The sequence below is a fragment of the Manacus vitellinus genome, unplaced genomic scaffold (genome assembly GCF_001715985.3).
Source record: "Manacus vitellinus isolate BGI_N305 unplaced genomic scaffold, ASM171598v3 scaffold_13_pilon, whole genome shotgun sequence".
Lineage (NCBI taxonomy): Eukaryota > Metazoa > Chordata > Aves > Passeriformes > Pipridae > Manacus > Manacus vitellinus.
Genome location: NW_021938999.1, coordinates 1,598,751 through 1,620,469, shown reverse-complemented (window position 1 = coordinate 1,620,469; position 21,719 = coordinate 1,598,751). Strand labels below are relative to the sequence as shown.

General features: G+C 36.6%; 1 protein-coding gene across 1 annotated transcript in view; it reads left to right on the top strand.

The window, feature by feature from the left end:
- Nucleotides 1-21,719, top strand: part of CADPS2 (calcium dependent secretion activator 2) — a 289,954-nt gene that overhangs the window by 254,790 nt on the left and 13,445 nt on the right. The window contains 3 exon segments of the mRNA XM_018067963.2: nucleotides 2,483-2,566; nucleotides 2,681-2,713; nucleotides 12,276-12,383. Coding sequence (XP_017923452.2) covers nucleotides 2,483-2,566; nucleotides 2,681-2,713; nucleotides 12,276-12,383 — 225 coding nt within the window.

Here is a 21,719-nt window from a genome sequence, read left to right as displayed (position 1 = left end):
GCTTGCTGGCAGGGGATGGGAGGAGCAGGAATCTGCTTTCAGACTGACACCAATCAGTTGAAGAGGAAGGCTTTGTAGAATCATTGTAGAAGTTTGAGCAAAATGTGTCCACTTACTGATAAGTGAAATTTTGATGTAAAAGTAACTACAAACAATTCAACTAGAGAGTTTCAAGTTTTACATGCTGCCTGTCATTGCTGCGGACTAACCTTCCAATTTATAGTTTTAGTGTTATTGAAGAGGGAGAAGAAGAAAGGGGAATTTAATCAGGGCAAATCATGCTATTAAAGGTTTAAACCTTTTAATTTTTATCTTTTTTAATATCTGAGATTATAAAAGAAGGAAGAAAATAATCATATTCCTCCTGGATGTGTGTACAAGAAATTCTAGAGACAACTGCTGTCAATACAGAGGGATTTGCATTATTGGTATCACATATAGTATTACCAGAGGTTAAAATCTCAGAACAGGAAGCATATATTCCATGTCATTGGCTGATCATTAGAAGTTTAACCAGTGTCTCCTCACTGGAGATGTGAAATGCCAATGACATCCTGATTGCTTCTGTTTCAAGGCAGAAAGCTTCTGAAGGTACAGTGGGACGCTGATGTTTTACTCTTGGCTTTGCCCAGAAAAAATACACATCAATGTGCATGTGTTCGTTTTTTGCATCTAATATATTTTCACTATTTTTCAGCCTTTACCTCCGTATTATTTCCTTTGTGTTCCAGTGGAATTAGTGTCTCAATCATTGTTTTTAGCTGCAAGTCATTTATGAAAATGAAAATAGAACTTTCATTTCAATGCTGCTTTACTTGGTAAGGACTATACTGGACATTTTTTTGTACAAGGCTTACCAATCTAAAGCATTAAAAAATCACTGTTAAAAAACAGTGAAACAAAGCACAGTGTGTCTCGGGGTAGCCAATTCAGAGACTATGAGGCATGCACAGAAATGCTTTTAGAGCTTCACAAGTCCATGCACTGAGATCTCGAAAAACAAGCTTGATCCTTGATACTGCAATGTTTTGCTTTCTGTTGTTTTGTGTCCCACTTGTACTGGAACCTTATGTTAGCGCTGAGGACACCATGTGGTTTGTGAGATCAGCTTTTTCCATAGCAGATCTTTGCACAACAAGGTTGAACACTTTTCCACAGAAAGAACCCAAGAATCCTTGCCAGTCAGATAAAATGAGTTAAAGTATGAACAGCAGCTTCTCACAAGAATGCAATAGCAAAACAGAAAGCTGTTTTGTAATAAAGGGGGTGCAGAAACAACTGCCACTCTCTCTCATGATGTAGATTTATTCTTTGATTGGCACCTATGTACTGGTGTCTTAATTAATCACTGTAAATATGACAGGTTGGATTGATAAATGACAAATGTAGGTTTGCACTTGCTCCTGCTCCTTGAACTGTTAAGAGCAGGGCTTATTGTAAAGTGATGATCTCAGTTCCTCTGGAAGTGACACTGTTGTGACACTGTTACAGTGCCCATTAACAGCATGCCAGATGGAATTTTGTTCTATCCTCACACTCATAAAATGATACTCATGGTTGTGGGAATGACTGTGTTGGGAGCAAGGGACAATTTTTAAAACAATCTTTATATAAACTGAAAAGCAATTTATATGTGTAAAAGAAATGTGCATGAATACAACAGCCGACAGAATTTTATGTTATATACCATGAATTACTTGAGCAACATAACATCACAGAGGGACATGCAAAGGGAATTTGTATGCTGATTTGGGGGAGTTTAACCATTAAAGCTATAATCCATGCAATTAGTTAGATTTTTTTTTTTGGTCAGCAATAAATTTTGGCAAAAACACCTCTTACTGAGGAATCACACTACTCAGAGAATCCCACGTGACAACAGAGGGGAGAGAAACCACACCATACCAGAGACTTTGAGTATACATTTTCTTGCCACCTTCTTGGCCGTGGAGTAGCAGCTCGACAGCATATGCTGTTGACAGAAAACTCTAGTGCTATTACACTGCTGGGTGAAACCAGAGCTGGGTTTCTATTCACTTGCAAAGGTAAGGGAAACATGATATCAAGATCACCACCTTTAGCAATCGTGCTTTATTGTCTTTGAAGCTGTGATCTTAGAAACTATGGTCCTAGAAAATAACACATAATTTCTACCCAAAGTACGTACTGGGTACACACACTGTTGTATTTAACCCCACGTTCTAGAGGCAGCAATGTTGCACTGGAATCAGGCCCACCTCAGTAGAAAATTTGGGTTGAGTTTCTATTTCTGCAGTGGTTCAGCAGCTTGATCAGTAGGTGAAGCTGCATAATGAAGGGTCTCCTTGATTTCAAAGCTCTGTGAAATGGAGAAAGTGATCAAATTTACAGTTTTCATTGCCCTGCGGAAGAATAAAAATATGAGGATGAAAAATTCACATTCTCATTCCAAATACTTAATTTTTATACTGTGCATTTGGATTTCTCTGTGCTTTTCCTCCAGGTTGTTTCAGTATTAGAAGGTGTGCTGTCTAAATTGTCAAGATATGATGAAGGCACTTTCTTCTCATCATTAGTTTCATTCACTGTAAGTGTTTGGATTCACAGTGTTTCTGTTCTTCTTTCTTTGCATAATTCTGAAATGGTGTACAATCTGTAGTAATAAGTACTTACTGTGTCTTTTATGCTTAATTTTCTAAAGGTGAAAGCAGCTGCAAAATATGTTGATGTTCCTGTAAGTAGAACATTTTTTAATTTATTTATTCTAGTGTTCATAATAATTCAAAAAGTAGGGGGGGTTAGCTCACATTTTTTATTGTTGACATTTTGCTTTCCTACAGAGATTCATTATAGCTTTACACAGAGTATTTAAACAGTCACTACAACCCTGAGAGGGCATTTCATTTCCCTCGAGCAACGAGTAACTCTCAAAGCAAAGCTTGGAAAGGTTATTCTCAATGCACTTTTTCAGTTGTGGAAGAGTGAGGATTGTAACTTAGACAGTCTTTTGTAAGCTTCTTTCCATCATTTGGATAAATTGCAGTATAAGCAACAAGTAAAAGCATCATACTTGAATATCCATTATTTCTTGATTTGTTACTTCAGGACTCAACTTTGCTTATTTAACCTCTTCCTTGCTAAATCCCCATTTGATTTACCAGTGCTTATGCAATGGTTGTGTGGTTTAAATAAAAAATAAAAAGGGTAACTGCTGGAGCCCTTTCATACATAGAAGCAAAATTCAGTTATTAAAATATTTTTATAGAGTATGATAGTAGAATATCTTTTCTTTAAATAAGCAAAGAAAAAGTTATCAAATATTGTCATTGTCACTGTTGTTATCCTTTGTTCTTTCAGAAGTCTGTGCTCTCATCTCTCATCTTTTTTTAATGCAATTCTAAAAAATCTTATTTTCCAAGCATAGCAAAAAAAAAAACAAGACTAAAATTTTTACATTAATGATCTTACAAAAAATTAAATTACAATGTAGAAGAGTGCCAGACATGCTAGACTGTGTGGTGGCTAGAAAAACTTTTACCAGTTCTATACTGAAAAATACAATGCTTGCAAGCTGAAATGAATTTGTTTTTTTAATCCGTGTGTGCTAAATGAAAGGAGAAATATCTGTTTCGGGAATTTGTTATTTTGCTTTCTTTATGTTTGCTTTATTCATAAGATAAATTGTAATATTTCTGTTGTTTTCAGATGATGTTTTCAAATAATTTTTTTCTTATGGGATTGCATGGGGTTTTTTAGCTTTATAAATGCTCTTGTGTTTTATAAAAAAGACAAAAGTAGGCTCAGTCTAGCATTCAAAGAATGACCTCATATCAAATCCAGTTAATTTAGTATACCTCTTGTTAGTATATTGTGCTGCAGAGCTGCCCCAAAAGGTCCTTGGTGAGGCACTTAAGACTCAAAAACCTAAGAAAAAATTACTGAACAAACAAGAAATTCATAGACTTCTTTCAGCTAACATGGAAAACTCTCCAAATTACATAGAATATCCATGAGGAGACATCAAAGTCTTTTACCATTGGCCTGCATACATTGACATTGAAGTTCACAGTAAAAATGAGACTGAAAAATACCTTTGCCACAAGCTCAGGGGAATATTGCAAATCAGATCACACAGGGATACACTCACTACTTCAGAAGGAGAGGTTGGCAGAGCAGGGAGATGGTTGCTGGGGCTCCGTTACCCTTTTCACATTCACTGAATGGTGGCACCTGACTTGAAGAAATGACCAGATTGTAGACAGGCTGACAGGATCCTTGTACTGTTACAGTATCTTTGCTTTCCAGCTATCCCACACACCTTTCCCACAGCCCAAGATACAAGCTGGACTATAGTTCCACAGTTGTAAACCAGAAGCGTAAACTGTACTTCTGTGAGGGTGTGGATCTGACCAGACAAACATTTTCCAAATTCTAGAGGACTTTTTACCTGGGTTGAAGGAGTTTTATAGACTGTGGTTTGATTTTGCTTCCTCACATTCTTCTCCTTGTTGTGAAGATGTAGTTGAGGCCAAGAAGAGCCATCACTGTCGCAACTGACAGTGAGTGTCCAGTCTGAATAGCACCTAAAATCACCAGGTGTCGAAGCAGAAAATTCCAGCTGCAAAAGGAGGCTCTGAGTCATCATGTCACAAGGTCATCACCTGGGCTCACAGCTGAAGCGAGAAGTAGAGTGAGGGACAGCACAGAGGGAGGAATCTATGCTGAGCTCTTGGCAGTGTGATAGTAACCTAGCAAGTCTGCACTGGAGCTAATTAAATGCCTCATGTGCTTTTATTTTGATCTGATACAGTATTAAATCTCTTCTTTTCCCTCCTTACCATATAGCTGCATATATGGAATTGACTTAAAAATGACCACAGTAGGCCCTTTCTTTTGATGTAGTTGCAAATATGTGCAGAACTGCACTGTGTTAGACAGTGGAATTCTGCCCCTGTGCCCCACCTCTCTCCATTCAAAGATCTTACTTGGTCACCTTCGATCACTTGGTACATCTAGGGGAGAAGGAGGCAGGGGCAGGGGCAGGCCTTTGGGGGTTTTCTGAGAGTGTGAGTTCAACAGAGTTTTTTATCTTTGATTACTAGGATTTGGCAAAGAGGGGAAAGTATGCTGGTTTATAGTGAAATAAGTAGAAACTAACTAGACCAAAGAGATCTTAGAAGAAAATTAAAGTAGTACTGAACAGAATGTTTTAGAGAAGGGATAAGAGGTAAAGGAGATTAAAAAGTTAAAGGTAAATAAAAATAGAAACACTAAAGAACGCAAAAAGAAGGAAGACATTCTTGGATGATACTTGGTCATTTTGAGGAAAAGGCAAATTCTATTGAGAGGAGGTTTAGACATCAAATAGTTGGGCATGAAATTGCACGCTCCCTAGAAGGCATCTCTCAAATGCTCAAGGCCAGGATGGGAAAGATAGACACAGACTTGTGGTTCATTTGGCAGATATGTTTGTGAAAATGTTGCTGTCTACCCTTCCATTCATTAATCTTGCCAGGGAATTATGAATAATTCCATGCAAAGGGAAAAAAGGTGGTTTGGAGTATTTTTTTTTAACTGTATAAGAAAAGACAACATAAGCCTCCTTTTTTCAGAATGCTCTTTATGAAGTGGGACATATGCAGTCCCAAGGAACTCTCATTGCTTTCCCCAGCCATTGATATGGGGCTATATGGGCACTGCATATGTTTTGGAAATTGAAATATCAACAGAAATACTAGCAACAGTGCAAAATTGCCCAGACTAAGAAAAGTAACAACAATGGTGTCTTATGATTTCCTAAAAATAATACTGGAAAAATCTAGTTTCTGTTATGCTCTTTTTATTGGTAATTGTCACAGCATGCCAAACTCTGACATGGAATAAATTGTGTCTGCTGTGCATGTGAAAGAAACCAAGTGTTTGGAGGAAAATAACACAAGTGTTACAAATATAAGTAGTGCATGAAGGATGACATTTGCTCTCTTGTTAATGCTATGTTTCGGGTGTTTGGTAATGCAGAAGCTGATTTGGGAAACTTTTTTTTAAACAACTCATCAAAATTTGCTATGACTCTTTGATAGTTTCTTTGAAAGTCCAAGCAAACCGTAAGATACCAGACAACCTGTCTGATATTTTTCTTTTTTAAAAAATATTCTGTTCACAAAGACAATTAATTAATGAGAACAGGGAAAGAATGCAGTAGAATTAGAGGGGAAAAGTGTATGTTGTTATCTCAAATGATATTATTTCTTAATCATATAGATCATTTCATTGTGTTCAATTTCTCATAATGTAAATAAGTTTTGCACTCAAATAATTATGTCTCTAGCTGGTCATTTTTACACACATTTGCCTCATTTACAATACAACCAGAGCAATTACTCATACAAACTGAGCATCCAGTTACATGCTTTTTGTTTGGAGAGGTATGTTTAAATCCTTTTGTAGGAGCCAGTAATCTATGCCAGTCACTTAGAGGGCACAGAAGGAACCTAATCCTCCCTCACTTCATGTGGGCCACCTGTCATACCAAGTGGCAGAGAGGCCATTTGAAGGACCCAGGGCTGACAGCAGTGCATAGCTCGCACAATGCCAGCCCTCTCGCTCCGCTCTTGCCTTTATGTGGGGATCAAAGGTATGAAAAGGGGCCTCACACATGTGCCAGCATTTGACTTACGGGGTCCTGTAGAGGCCAAAGAAGGAACTCTGCCTCCTACCAGGCAGATACACATGGAGACCTTCCAGCTACCCCCGTTTCCAAATATCACACTTGTACTCCATGGCCTCATTTAGCTGGTTTTAAGAAGGAAATGGCATTTTGTGGGAAATGAGCATTTGCCCATGTGTGGCCATACTGTGCCAGGCATTTTTGAGCAGATTTTCTTGAAGAATTCTGTTTAAAAATGAAGAGCACATAACAGTCATTAACCTCATGCTCAGGTCTTCTTCTGCCCTCCTCCTCCTTCTCCTGTGTATACCAAGACCTGGGAACTGGCCCTTCTGTTTTCAGATCTGTAAAAACAGGATATTGTAGAATTGGAGGGAAAGCCCTGCAGCATCTCTTTTGAGTCAGCAGTATTTTTGAGATACCTCCTAAATGGTGATCAGAAGGATGACTGCTAATCAGTAGGAAAGCTAAAACAGCATAGTAAAATATCACTTTTTTTGGGGGAAAAGCATATTTAAATACCCGATTTTGTCGTAGGAACTGTAGCATTTTGAAGACCTTTGGCACTACAGAATCAAAATCCTGGTGCAGACACTTGCATGCCTATGTTGCCCTGTGAATGCAGTGAAACTATATGTATATGAAGAGGTGTTTGCTTTTTTTGTAAATGCTTGCAGAATCACAGTATAAATTCTACATGACAGTTTTCAAAATACACACATGGCCTCTTTGCCAAAGTTGCTTTTTCTTCTACAAGAAAATGTTTTAGAGAGAGAGAAAATGCATTGTATTCTTTCATTTAAGCAAAATTTTTTTTTTCATAACCATGTGAGATTAAAATATTACTTCTAAAATAGACTGATTATACAAATGATGCACCTTCTTGCCTGGCTTAAGTATTTTGTTTTGTAAGAAATGAAGGGTGATGATCTTGCCATGGGTACAACTAGTTTTATTCCAAAAATATTTTAATGATATTTTAATTCTGTTATTCCAAAGCCCAACTGATGAGCCTTGCAGTATTTAGAAAAGAAATTTCAGGCAGTGAAATTTTCCAACATGCTCTTCATTTAGTGGTGGACACTGAATAGGGAGCTCCTGTGTTCCTCACAATAGCCCCCTCCAGCTCATCACTTCTTTTCATTTCATTGTTACATCCACTCTGTAGTTAAAATGACTCCCTCCAGGATGCAGGGGAGGGAAAAGAGGTGGAGAGCAAACACAAAATGGGATGAAGTTTGTTATCGTATAGTTAGTCTCTAACATCTGCTCTCATCCTGGAAACATTAATGCTTTGGCAGGATAGCAACTTGGTAAAACTAGTTGGGGTTTTTTTTGGTAATACAAGTTTGTTTAACACCCTCTGATGCTAAGAAATGTTCTGTGACAAATGCCAAAGTGAGAATAAACATAACTGAAGTATTACAAATGTACATGATCTTTTTTGAGGTTTATACCAAACGGTTGCATTGCAAAATGCTGTGCAGAAACTGAGGTGTACCTTTCCTGTAGGAAAATGCCTAATATTAGTGGCAGCATTAAGCCTGTAGCAAACCTTTCAGCAGCAAATATTTGAATGCCTGGAAACCAAGGCAATGCAGCATTACTTTTCACTAGGTGCTTCAGGCTAGTTTTGAAGTGGGAGCCGTGTGTGTGTCAATGATAAAACAGTTTCCACAACATCTTGGAAACTGAAATAATGTATTTTAATATTTGCCTCCTTGTTAAATAGACATTATATAGTGTTTTCCTGTTAAAAGGGAGAAAGTTAAGCTGTTTCGTCTTTATCTGAATTTGTTGCTATGAAAAAGTGCCTGTCAATCAGGACCTACCTACCAGTGAATAGTAAAGAGACAACCTGCACCTGTGGGATTAGGTGCAGCAGCAGGAAGTAAGAGCACTTGCAGTATATAATTAACAAGGATTTTTAAATTTTTTTCCTAAACAGCATGTTCATCTTGCCAGGTTAACTAGTGATTAACCCTAAAAAAGAATGTGCTGAAGCCTACACCCTTGTTTAAACTCATTCACTCACCAGTGTATTCAGTTACTTGTGTAACCAGCGACAGAGTAACCCTATTTACAACTCTTAATTTCCTGGTATTTTATTTGATCTCTTTGTGTTTCCAGTTTCTCTATTCATCTCTTTGTCTGGTTCTCTTTCATTTTCAGATAGGCAAAACATCTTGTCTGCTATTCTGAACAAAACAAACTTACAATAACTTTCTAACTATCATAAAAAAACACCTTTTTTCTTGGGGAAATTTTCAGACAAAATATCTTTTTTTATACTTATCTGGATGAATATACCGGGTTAAATTCTTCTGTCAAAGATGTGCAAATAATTCTCATTAACTTCAGCAGATATTCTGCCAAAGATTCAGATAAGAATTTTTTTTATATTGAATATAGATGTGGAGACTAGAATACTTCAGTGTTTCCAATATTAGTAATGAAATGCCCCCTGTGACAGTTATCTAAAATATATCTCAGTTTCCATTTGTTTGTCTTTTAAGGTACATGAAATTTCTTAATTGTTGTTTGTTTGTTTAACTCTACATTAACTTGGGGTTTTTTCTGATGTTTAATAATCCAATACAGAGCAGTAGAGGATCATGTAATCAGATTTTTCCAACTAATATAAAATTCCTATTTAAAAAAGTTAAAACATTATGTACACAGCAATAAAGCTGTTTTGATGCATATAACAGCTTTCTTTTCTTCTTCCACATGTTTGGAGAAAACAAATAAATTGAATGCATGTGATATGCATGCAATAATGAAGTATTTGATATACTGTTGGTTCATTCAATGTTTAATGTGTGCTTTGCCCACCATGAGCAAAGATGGTTAACCTGCAATGATTTTGGTGAGGTTTTAAAACAGAGTCATACTTTGGAGTATTGATAATCTACCTTACCCAGACTTATTTCTACTGTAGACAGACAGTGTTTAAAAGGAAAATTAATTTTTTTCCACAGCAATTTCAAAGATAATTATCCTGCACACTTTAAAGAAGGATGAAGTGTTTTAAAGAACTGTAATTCTAATTGGTAAATGTCACCAGCTGTTGCAGTTACTCTTACTTGTGTGTATTCTTTTAATGATTACACTCCTGTGCCACAAGCCACATGAAAATATATTCACTAGGTGTGAAATTCCCATATGTCATAGCTTCAAGACTAGGTAAACATCTCAAAGATAAGAGGAAAGTTAATGCTGATGGGAAATGTTGTTATTTAGCTTTGGTTATCTGCAAGAACATTTTTTATAGAACTTAGTAAAGAAAAAAATGCATGAATTGGAGAACCACTAGGTTTTAGCACCCAGGTGAAGATTCATTAATACATTTGAATATATATCTCCAAGAACTACCATCAGCCCTTCATTTGTTAGATTATCTCCTTCGCCGACCTCTGGAGATTTCAAACTATTTTTCTATTACTCCTCTGAGTTAAAACTAGTCCAATCCCTGTAAATTGCCTATCAGGTTTTAGAAAATACGTAAGGTTTCAACTGACTGTATTCTTTTGTACTATCGCAAATGAGTATACTGAGGTAAAGTAGGGAGTCTTCTGTTTTAATTCTGCTTTACTTTGTGATTTGTCTTAATACAAAAACATTTCTGTCACGTTTTAATGAAGGTAAATTTTTATGAAGGAACTCTATTAATTTCTGTCAACCAGGTTTTCTAACAGAAAACCGTTTTATCTATTGAAATCTTACATTTTTATTTCTATGCTTAGGATTGAGATGTGTGATGCAGATACAAATATAAATGGTCCTGCTTTCCTTTTAAGAGTTTCATGTAAGCATATATGTATGGGATAAGTTTTTGCAACGAGCTTTCACTGCCCCTGGAATGACCAATCCAAATGTGCAGGAAACATTTCAGCTTTTCACTGTGAGTTTGAGAGATGCTACAAGTGTTAAACCTGGTCATCATTCCACATTTAACTGTTACTCTTAAAAAATGAAACTGCCATATATGTACATGTATAAATGAAAACGAAAATCTTCTCATTTTGGAACATATTTCGATATATGTCTGTAGTAGATTTAGGAAAAATAGAGCCAAAGCTCATGATCCAGGAGGTTTCACTCGCTGCAGTTTTGAGGAGACAATGCTGTGTAATAGGATGACAACAGTTTTGGGGCAAGTTTTAGTATGGGCATGTTGCACCTTTCCTTCCCTCTTGTGCTCAGACCTGTTCATATACATTGTAAAATATTGCACACAAGATAATAAGGAATGGGAAAAATGAGAAGTTATCACTTGCAGAGTAGAAAGGAAGACCTAATATAAAATTATATATAAATATTTTAACTGTATAAGCATGTTATGCATAAATGTCTTTAAAATATGCTCTGTTTTTATGGGGTTGTTCATATGCTGTTTTCAGACAATAACAGTTTCTGAGAAATAGAAATTACTTATGCCTTGGAATTCAGGGACTGGGTATAACTGCTTTTATCCTCCTTCCCTAGAACTGTTAATTATTCTGTACAGAGTAAGCTTCACAAAATCCAGATCCTTTATGAATAGTTTTGTGCTAAGGCTAACTATGAAGTATTATAAAACTTAGCTTTCTTTTGCATGCCCAGAACTTTATAAGCTATTATTTGGGAGCAAGTGATACTTTTACAAAGTTACTCACATAGAAGGCATTTGCAGAAGACCTTCCAAAGTGACTATGTGCAATGTTGGTTTCTGTTAGAAAAAGGTGAACTCCTTACCATCACTGCATATGCTGCCAGTAAAGGGGATGTTGCAGGCTGTTAGGAGTGTTAGTGTGGAACAACTTTTTGTGGCTTCAGAGATCCAGAAGTCACAGCTGGGCAGGAGAGAGCAGGAGAGAGCAGTTTCAGCCATTGTTGTGGCTGTCCAGAGGTCGTATCACATGCACACAACATATCCTGGCCTGTCTCATGTTTGGGATTGTGGTATGAAAATTATGCCTAGTCTGCTGTTCTTACAGAACATACAGTGGTATGAGAAGGGAAACATTTCAGTCCTTGCTCCTTCCTTAGCCATCCTCTGAGCTGATTGTGCCATGCAACAGTTTCCAAAAATAGTCAACCTTTTCATGCCATTGCTGTCAGAAGTGCTTGAACTTAGTTTAAATTACAGTTAGTTGAAGCTAACCTCAGAAACAACCTTCAGCTGTACTTTGGAAGCACATTGCAAGAAATCTGAGACAATGAAAAAGGAACTGACTCCTTTCTCTTTTAACCATTTTCTGAATGTGATAGCAGGATTTGGACCTCCATACTCAGGTGGAGTAGCTATGAAAGCCTCACTAACAAAAAAGGGCAAAATGTCCAAGTTTGCCATTGATGTTACCAGAGAGCCAAGACTTCATTCCATTGCATATGACAATGTAGATTTATGACTCAAAGCATCCATAAGTTAAAGCACGGAGAACTTTATTAATTGTGAGTCCTCCTGAACTTGTTAACTAACACAGAATTCACAGCAGATTTTGTAAATATAGTCTGTACATGTGTGAACATTATAAAATATCTCGGTTTTCATTATGTTTAAGTATAACTTCTTGTAAGTCTCAGTTGTTGAGGGGTCTATCTTCCCCTTCCCAATACTTTCTCCCTTCACTTTATGTCTCCACAGAAACCAGGGATGGATCTAGCAGACACCTACATTATGTTTGTTCGACAAAACCAAGATATACTTCGAGAAAAGGTCAATGAGGAAATGTACATAGAGAAGTTATTCGATGTGAGTAACTACCCTTTCAGAGTTTGCTGGTATCACTGCTATATCATAAGGGATAAACTGCACTTTGATAATATCCAACAAGTTTAGATATTCTCCCCTGTTGATAATTTTTTATCTTGCTTTTTATTTACAAGCTTCAGCTGTCATGGGTGGCCTTTCTTTAAATATTTTCTGCATGAAACTTTTAAATGCTAGGAGGCAGAAGTAAAATTGTTAGAAGATTATTATTTGAAATAGTCATTTTTCCACTGTGAGTAGTCCAATTATATTCCACCTTTTGATTTTGAATTTGTTAATTAAGAGAATCGGATTGGTGTGGGTTGTGAATTCTGTTGCAGACCTAATTTCGCTAAATTAAGAATATCACTTTCTGCTTGTATACAGAAAGAGGCCAGTTATACCAGGTACATCTATGGGTTTGACTGGTACTTTTGTGATATGACTTTTAGCATTTTGTTTTATGGATTTTTAGTTTAAGACTTCTAATTTCTTAAAGTTGACCAAACATTTATTGAATTGTCAAACTCGTTTTCAAAATTCTAATTTGACTTCTGCAAGTTCAGAGTAATCCTCATTCTCAAGGAGCACATAGTAATTTCCTCGGGTTGATAGTAACTTCTGCAGCCTCCCTCCACTCATTCCTTTGCCTTAATCCCTCATCTTTTTGTTAGAAATGATCACATTTCAGTTCAGTCAAGTTCCGACCACTAATTTATGTCTACTATATCCCTTTCTGAGTTGTCTAAAGAAGTAGCTATAGGCAGTGGAAACTGTATCTTCTGTATAAATTTAAAGCACTTCACATGTAAAATATTTGTAAAATAAAATTTATTTTACTACAAAGTTGGATAAATTTATGCAACAATTATCTCAGCCACTTACAATCAGGTAGGAATTTGAACAGGGAAAGAAGTCATCTCTGGCACTGTAAAATGGAATTTGTTACAAAACTAATTCTGGAACATAATACAGACTTTGAAATGTATTTATTTGTGTCATCTCCTAAGTATTTTAGAAAGCTTTGCTGGCAGTTTCATTTAATTATGCAAGTTACAGCAAATGTTTTCATAACAGCAATTCACAGCCTTTACTGTGACACTACAGTTGTGGCAGTCACAGAAGGTCCCATAACATAGACTCTCAGCCATGGTATGTCATGTCAGTGTTTGTTGTTTGTTAGACTGGGTGGTCAAAATAAGACTTATCTCTCAGATTTTATATTTCCAGACACTCCCATGCAGCTTTACAAAAAAAAAGTATCATCTGTTTTAATAAGCTAAGTGCTAATATGTGTGAAAAGAATGATTTTATAAAAGCTTTGATGCCCTGCAGGGGTAGAAAAATTATCATCCATCCAGCTGGCACCTTCACAAAGTACTAAAACCGTATTAGCAACTTCTGCTTCAGTTTGCTTTTGCACTGAATCTGCAAGCATATGTTTCATTTTCAAGTTTCTATTTTTTTGTTTTTCTTTGGGGTTATTTCTGCTTATGTTGTCATTTTCTGAATGTTAATAAAATTATCTGACTAAGGCCAAGTCTAACTCTCACTGGAGAGACCACATTGACTTTTTTGAGGTAGTGGGATGGGACCAGGTCTCAGGCTATGTCCACAGCAGTGCACTGGCCAGGGACCAGGCACAGGCCTGAGAGCTAGCAAGGGATCATCCACACCAATAAGTCATCAGCACAGTTCCTGGCATGATTTTGGGTTAGCACTAACCCAAAGACAGTGCTTCAGTACAGCTGGATTAGCATGGGTTAAGGACCTCTTCCAAATTTCATTTCAGCAATTAAGCTTTTCAGCACAAGAAAACATCTGTATGGTTCCAAGTTCTGATGTAGCACTTGCCTTTGAGATTGCAAACCCATTTCTGACCCCTTTTACTCAGAAGTATGCATTGTGTGCTGTCATGGCCAATGCTTGTATCTGTAAGAAAACAAAAAGGATGTATGATATGTATTTTGTGTATCAAAAATCTATTTTTATCTTTATTTTTCTTAACATAGGGTGGTATTACATTTCTGTATAACATCACACTGGGAGATATAACTGATTGGACAGATGCAGATAAAAGCATTAACAAATATGGAAGCTCATAGCAGGCAGAAATTTAAAATAGTCATCTCACTCTGTAACTCACCTTTCCTGGGACTAATTCAGATTTAGGACATTATAACTGAGCAAGATATTGTCAGTGATTTTTAATACGGTTTTTTTTAAATTAGTGATATAACAAAACCTACTACTTATAAATTCAAATCCATCTAGTTATATTTCAATAGAAATAATAAGATATATTCACATTTTTATGTAAATATACCTCAAGCCATTTGACTGGCTACAGTTACTTTCCCCTTAAAACACCTTGTATTAATATCAGCTAAGTAATCATCAGCCAAGTGTAAGAGCACAAGTGCATGTTCCTGTGCTTCATCCAGGGAAACACCTCATCCAGAAAAACAAAAACCTGACTGTTTTATGCTCTAGAGGTGTTAGTTATAAATACAGATGAGATCAGGCCTTGGATACTATTTTAAACTCAAAAAAATGTATAATTGTAAACTATTTATGCACAGATTTCATTGATTTGATTAGGGCTGCTATATGCTAACAGCTATTACCGTGACCAAGCAAACATCATACAAAGTTATGTACATAACAAAGATCATTTAAATATAAGAATTGTATTGATACAAGTACAAATGTCTGCCAGCAGGTCACAATATGTTAAGGTTTGGAGTTGTAAAGTTGTTTAGCTACCTGAGAAGCCTCAAACTAGGGAGAAGACAAAAAATACATGGTGTTTTATGGTGGTGCTTGATAAGCCTAGAAAAGCACTGCCATGCTATACAAAATACAAAAATCGGGAGAATGGAATTTAAGTTTGTGATATGAATCCTTACGTATGAGAGAGGTTCAGATATCCAGCGGACTTTGAAAGAAGACTGGGCTGATAGTTTTTTATGCACCATCTTTAAACCATTTAAATCCTGTGCTTCAGTACACCTGCTGATCATGCAGTGGAAGCAAGGTGGTGGGTTTTTTTTCCTTTCTTTCCTCTGACAAACTCAACTTCTGTGTGCATTTTATTATTACCTCCTCTAGAAGAGCTATAGACAGCAGGCAGAGCAATATGTCTGGCTGCTCCTGGTAGCACTGGTCTCTCCCAGATGAACATCTTCTTGTTCTCATAACTAGTCAACAGGTTTGAAGTCAGTTTGTCAGAGACACTTAGGAATTTTTGTCTTCATTTGCAATCTGGAGCATGGTCTTCTTCCTAAAATGAGCTGGGAATTTTTCCTGTCAAATTCCTCCTGTTACAGAGGCTCAGGTCATTTATTTCCTACTCTCATGCAGTAACAGTTTCTAGTTGAGGGGGGTGGAGGGGAGGTGTTTCTTTGGTTTTAGGATTACATTTCTTAAAGAGCACTAATGTTTTGTAATGTGTTGCACATGAGGATGCTCTGCAGTAGCTCTGGGTTAATGCTTTAGAAACAAAATTGTACTTAATCTTTTTTTTTTAACAGTTTGAAAAATACTTATTTTCAGAACAGGCTGTAAAAGTAGAAGCTGGTGAATGGCAAAATTAAGTATTTAGAATAGAATTACACAAACCTAGAATAAATAGAAAATATTACTAATTATTATTAAGGCCTCTTTTATTTATAATCTCTTTGATGGATGATGTAAGAGCATCTGTACAGCCTATCAAAGAACAGTGCTTTTGTGTATCTGATCACAGAATTAACAGATTCAAAAATATCCGACTATGAAATTCCTGTGGGGTCTGGTTGTACCCTCTCAAAATCAATTGGAGTTGTACCATTAACCTTAATAAATGTGGTGCTGTGTCCATAAACATGCTGGGTTATCCTCACTGACTAAACTTAGATTCATGTTTCTACTTGATTTTTTAAAATTAGACCAATAAATCTTGAACTCCTGAGTAAATTTACATTAGACTTCTAAATTAAAAACTATTTCCTTTAAAATTAAATTGGATTTTGTTAACAAACCACTTGGAAAAGCATTTTTTTCATTTTGCATAAAGCTCTGTTTAAAACATTGATGCAATACTTACTTTCTGTAATGATGTGGAGTTCCTAAGTGCCACTTGGTTAGATTCTCACTTCCTTGTACCTGTGAATTGCACGAGAAGTATGAATATTCTTGTTGGAACACAGGAAAAAATAATTTCAGACATTTTTGCTTTAAATTCCTTCTTGGTGTATTTGCCATTAGGAGCGTTATCTTATAGTTTATATTTGTGTTGTGCCTGTTGTGGAAAACTTATAGTGTTAACAGATGTATGATTCCAGTTTTATTAAGACTATAAATGCAATGAAACCTTTATGCAATAACTGATTGCTGCTCTGAGAAATAAAGAATGGTTTAAAAGAACAGCTTTTAATGCATCAGTGTTTAGTCATTGATATAACTGAAAGGTTTTCCAATTTTTTAGGCTTTAATTTCTGGGAAACCTTCTCCCAGGTGTACCATAAACACATAAAATATTCAGAGGGTACATCCTGGAAAGGTCAGCATTAGCAAGCAGGTCCCTTAGTTATCTTGTACAAGATGCTACCTGTGAGCAGGTATTGTTCCTGATCACCTATCTCTTCTGGGTGCTAAACTAGTGTGGTGTGACAGCGTATTCCTGTTGACTTCACAGGGACTGCTCATGCAGGAGAATGTCCTGGGGGCTTTGGCCTCATGCATGGTAACAATTCAACAAGCACTGTAAGAGACATAAATGGCAGGGAACTCATAGGACTTTCTTTGGAGCGCAGAAGGACTGAATGTCTTTATGAGCTATATAAATAATTAAGCACTCCAGATTTTACATAGCTGTTTTTGGCTTTTTTATTTCAAAAGTTCAGATGTAATGCAATATTCTTTTTCTGTTGTAAAACTGCTTGTATTTTGTCTGGAATGTTAATTAAGTGCTAGTGGTTTTCCCATATCAAAACCATTATTTTCCTTTTCCATTAGTAGCAGGGATGGGCGATTTAAGTTCAATTATGTACTTGATCTTATTTGAGGTCTTCATTATTCTCCAAAGATTATTATGTCATGTACTTCGCTCTGTGGATAACTGGAGATATGAAGTACTCATCTGATTAATTTCTGTTTGTTGTCATATCTGCAAGTACATATTTAGTAAATGCTTTATTCAATTGCATAATTTCTATAGGTTTTCTGACCTTTTACAAAACAAAATATGTTTAAAAATGTGCAAATGCTTCTCCCTGGCAAGTGAGTTAATCTTCAGCTGCTGTTACACAGCTAAGAGGAACACTTAATTTAAATGGGAGTTTTCTGTAGTAACAACTCCTTGTGCCATTCATGCCTACCTCAAAAGCACCATTGCTGTAGTATTTAGTATTCAGCAATGTTTTTCTAGAAAACCTTAATTGTGATTTTTTTTTCCTTATTCTCAAATTACTTCCTGTCATGGTAATTTTAATAAGTAATCTTCACTTTTGTTGTTATGTAATTATTTGCAAGTGTGTGATTTGACAAAAGGTCTATTTGGTTAAAGGCCACATTTGAATCAAAAGCTGTGTTTGTATTAACCTCTGAGAAACATGAGAGGACCGTGACTAATTACTTAAAAAAAGACTCAACAAAAATGGATTGTAGCTTGTTGATCTTCTTATTTCTTTGATAACTCAGAATAATCTTCAAGAAATATGTGGGCTTCTTTCTCAGATTCTTGAAATTTGATCACAGTGCAAAATTGTCCTTTGGCACAAACCCAGAAATACACATCTTTGCATGATGCACCTGGACATATGTGGCAGGTCTGGTAGAATCAGCTAATTAACAACACAGGCTTAAACAGGCACCTCATCTGGCAGTGTAGTTAGTTGCCTGATGGTGCTCAGCAGGATTTGGTAGTGCTTTTTATTTTTCTGTCCTAATGGTCTGCTGCCCACCTAATTTTGCCTTATTGTCAGCCACTACTTACCGCAGCTTGAGGCCCTCCCAGGAGGCTAAATTATTATCAAAGGATTAGGGAGATGTAGCCTTGCAGCTCTGACATTTCTGATTACTTGTCTATGCCAGAACAGTAATTAGCTGTGACTAATTAAGAAAAATGTTCCTGCCATAGAAAACCATTTAAAAGAACTGAGAAGTAGAAAAGCAATTGAAAAGCTGAGCAGTGCTCAGATTTGCCGATGCTCTTTAGATTTTCACCAAAGTCTTAACTCACCTTTAATTATGTCTCATATTTTATAGGGAAAATAGAAAGTTCCTGATATGAGAACCACTCTGCAGTTTTCTCATGATCTAATAGCATTCTTGTAATTATGAAACAGTTTGTTGTGCCTTTTGGTAAAAGAATTTTAAAGAAAACTGTAGGCAGTGTCACCAGATGTAGATTGAAAAAGTGAATTATATTAACATGCTCAAATATAGGAAACTCTTCTGCAAGATTGAAGCAACATCTTGCAAATTTACTATTCAAAGTATTTTCAAAGTTCACGAAATTTTTCCTGATGTTTTCAAGTAGGATCACCTCATTTTTTGAGATAGCAATGTCTTGCAAAGGAACAACAGTTCATTTGAAATGAGAAAAATGTAACCTCCATCTGATTTCATATAGTATAGAAGTTTTCTTTGATTTTTTTTTCTGGATTATGCTAAGAAAAAGAGTGCCTGCTCTTGGAGCATGCTGATTATGCTGCTGCGAATCCAGCAAAGCTCAGTACTGTTGAAATCATTAGGACCACAATACACTTAAAGCAAAGCATCTGCTTCAGAGATTGCTGCTTCAGGATCAGAATATTCATCACTTTGTAAGCTGTTTTAGACTGTAGCTGATAGTGTTTTCTCTAGAGAAAACCATAACACAATGAATGGATTTTATATGGTTTTAATATGATACATGTCTTCACGTGTCTTCATTTTTATGCCATTTTTAATTTCTGAATTTCCATCTTGTTGGGTACCACACAACCCAAAAAGATATAAAATTGGTTTTCTCAAGACATTAAATGTCCCAGAGCCCAGTCTGCATTTAGTATTCATGGAATGGATGTCTGACACCTTTTTCACACCAATTCAGTCACATTATTTAAATTTTCCCAGCAGGGGAGTAAGAAACTATGAAATAGATATTCTGATATCTTGCTAAAAGAGCTCTTTGGGTATAAAAGGGAAATAGAAAATTATTTTTTAGGGCACTAAAACTCATATCCCAATATTCAGGATTCCTTATACTGTCCTAGCCCTGATTTCCCTGACTTGTGTGAGAAGCTCACTTTTTTGGAAAGAACAAAAAACAATGTACAAATTGCTCTTAAAAAGCAATTTTAAATGTGTACCATGAGTCAAAAGAGGAAAAAATGTGGAAAAAATCCCAAACTTAAGATTTTGAAGCCCATCTTACTTTTTTTTCCTGAGTGACAGAATTTTATCAATTGAGTGGAACTATGAGGGGGTTTTGCTTGTTTGTTTGTGGAGGGGCTATAACATTGAGAGCTTCCAGTACAGTTTCCTCATTGATGTTTCTGGTATATACTGTTCACTCATTTATTAACTTAGTTAAATGCACCTATCCATCACTCACGGTATCCATTCACTAAAAACAATAACAATTCTATCAATTAAAGGAGAACTCCTTCAGCATCCAGGCACAATCTCGTCCTTTAGCCTTTTTATCCTGCTAGGCACAAAGTAGCAGCATCTCATTCCAGGCACTGCACTTTTTTTTCTTATCTAGATGGCTTGAAATGTGTCTAGCAACTTAATAGAATCAATTGAGCGTGGACAACTATAAAAATATAAAATAGCACTGAAACTTTAGATGAGTCTGTCAGTAAGTGTTAACTGTGGCTGCAGCTTTCACATTCTACACAGTCAAGAGAAATCAATAAGGATTGTACCATTTATATTGTCTTACCTAATGTTTGTTCACCATGAAGTGCCAGGCACAAGCACCATCTAGGGAATATTGATTTCTTGATGTACTGTAATTCACACATGTATAAACAGCAGGAGAACCTTGTGGCTTCTCAAAGCTTACTTGTGGGTTTGATATTTATACTTGTATTTCATTTGGGTCAAGCTTAGTTGGAAAAGGAAAATAAAACTCTGCATTAAGTGTTCACAAATAGACACACAACCACACTGTTGATCATATTACAAGAAAAATAGTGCCAGAAAGCATGAGAGTAACCTAGTTTTGCTGTAATGAGTCAGGCATAACAGAAAGAGATTGCTGTGTTGCAAATCAAAATAGTACCAGGTGAGGATGCTGCAGAGAGCTCTGACACAGATTTGTCAGTGGAAAGAGCTTCTTCACCTGTTTGCTCATAGGGGAGCTGAAGCTTTAGTGCTGATTTAAATGTGCAGAAGTGTTGGACTATGTAGACATGATTTCTTTTACATAATTTTCAGGTGTTTCATTTTCTCACTTTGCATTGACTGTCCTTTGTATTATACTGTACTAAATGTTTATACAATGTACAAGAAAAAAAAGTACAAGTAATGCATAGAAAAAACAGCTCAAAAAAAGCCCCCAACACAGCTGTAAAATCTGCATAGCTAGAAGAGTGTACACAGGTGACAAGGATGGAAAGGAGCAAACCAGGCACCTGCCCAGTCCAAGGACACTTTGTCCAAAGAGATGAGGGGAGGAGAGAAGGAAGAGAGAGGCAGGAGCCTGGACCTGTGCTCCACATTAGTGCTGCTCAGTGTAGTGCCCAATCGATGCAATGTAAGAGAGGAGTAGCTCCACCAGGGTGCATCTCCCTGTCAGCTTCACAGCTGCATCCAGCCCTGTCATATGCCACTGCAATAACATACAGAGTAAATGGATGATAAGTCAAGATTGCCAAGGTGAAAAGAAATTAGTTGTCTGTAAATATTCACCCACAGGAACTCAGGATGATTTAAATACTATAATAAAAATAAGTACTTGACCTCATTCCACAGGGAGCAGGGAGTCTAAGTAGAAGACTCTAGGACAAGAACTGCTAAGGTGAGTGTAAAAGCTACAGCACAGACGTTAATCCAACTTCAGTCTACCTCACTTTTGGTACATGGTACCAAGATGAAGAATATTCCCACTTTCAGGGAGGGACACAGCTAACAAGAGTTCTCCTCCTGTGGTCTCTCTGATGATGCCTCAGTCCAGGGACTCCCCAGTAAGTTCTGGATGAGTGGGCAAAAGTCAGTGCTCAATTACGTACCTTACAGGCAGAGTGAACCCAGACCTTTAACCTTACTAATGAGGGCCATGAAGGTGATCTGAGGGTTGGAGCACTGGTCCTGTGAAGACAGGCTCAGAGAGCTGGGGTTGTTCAGCCTGGAGAAGAAAAGGCT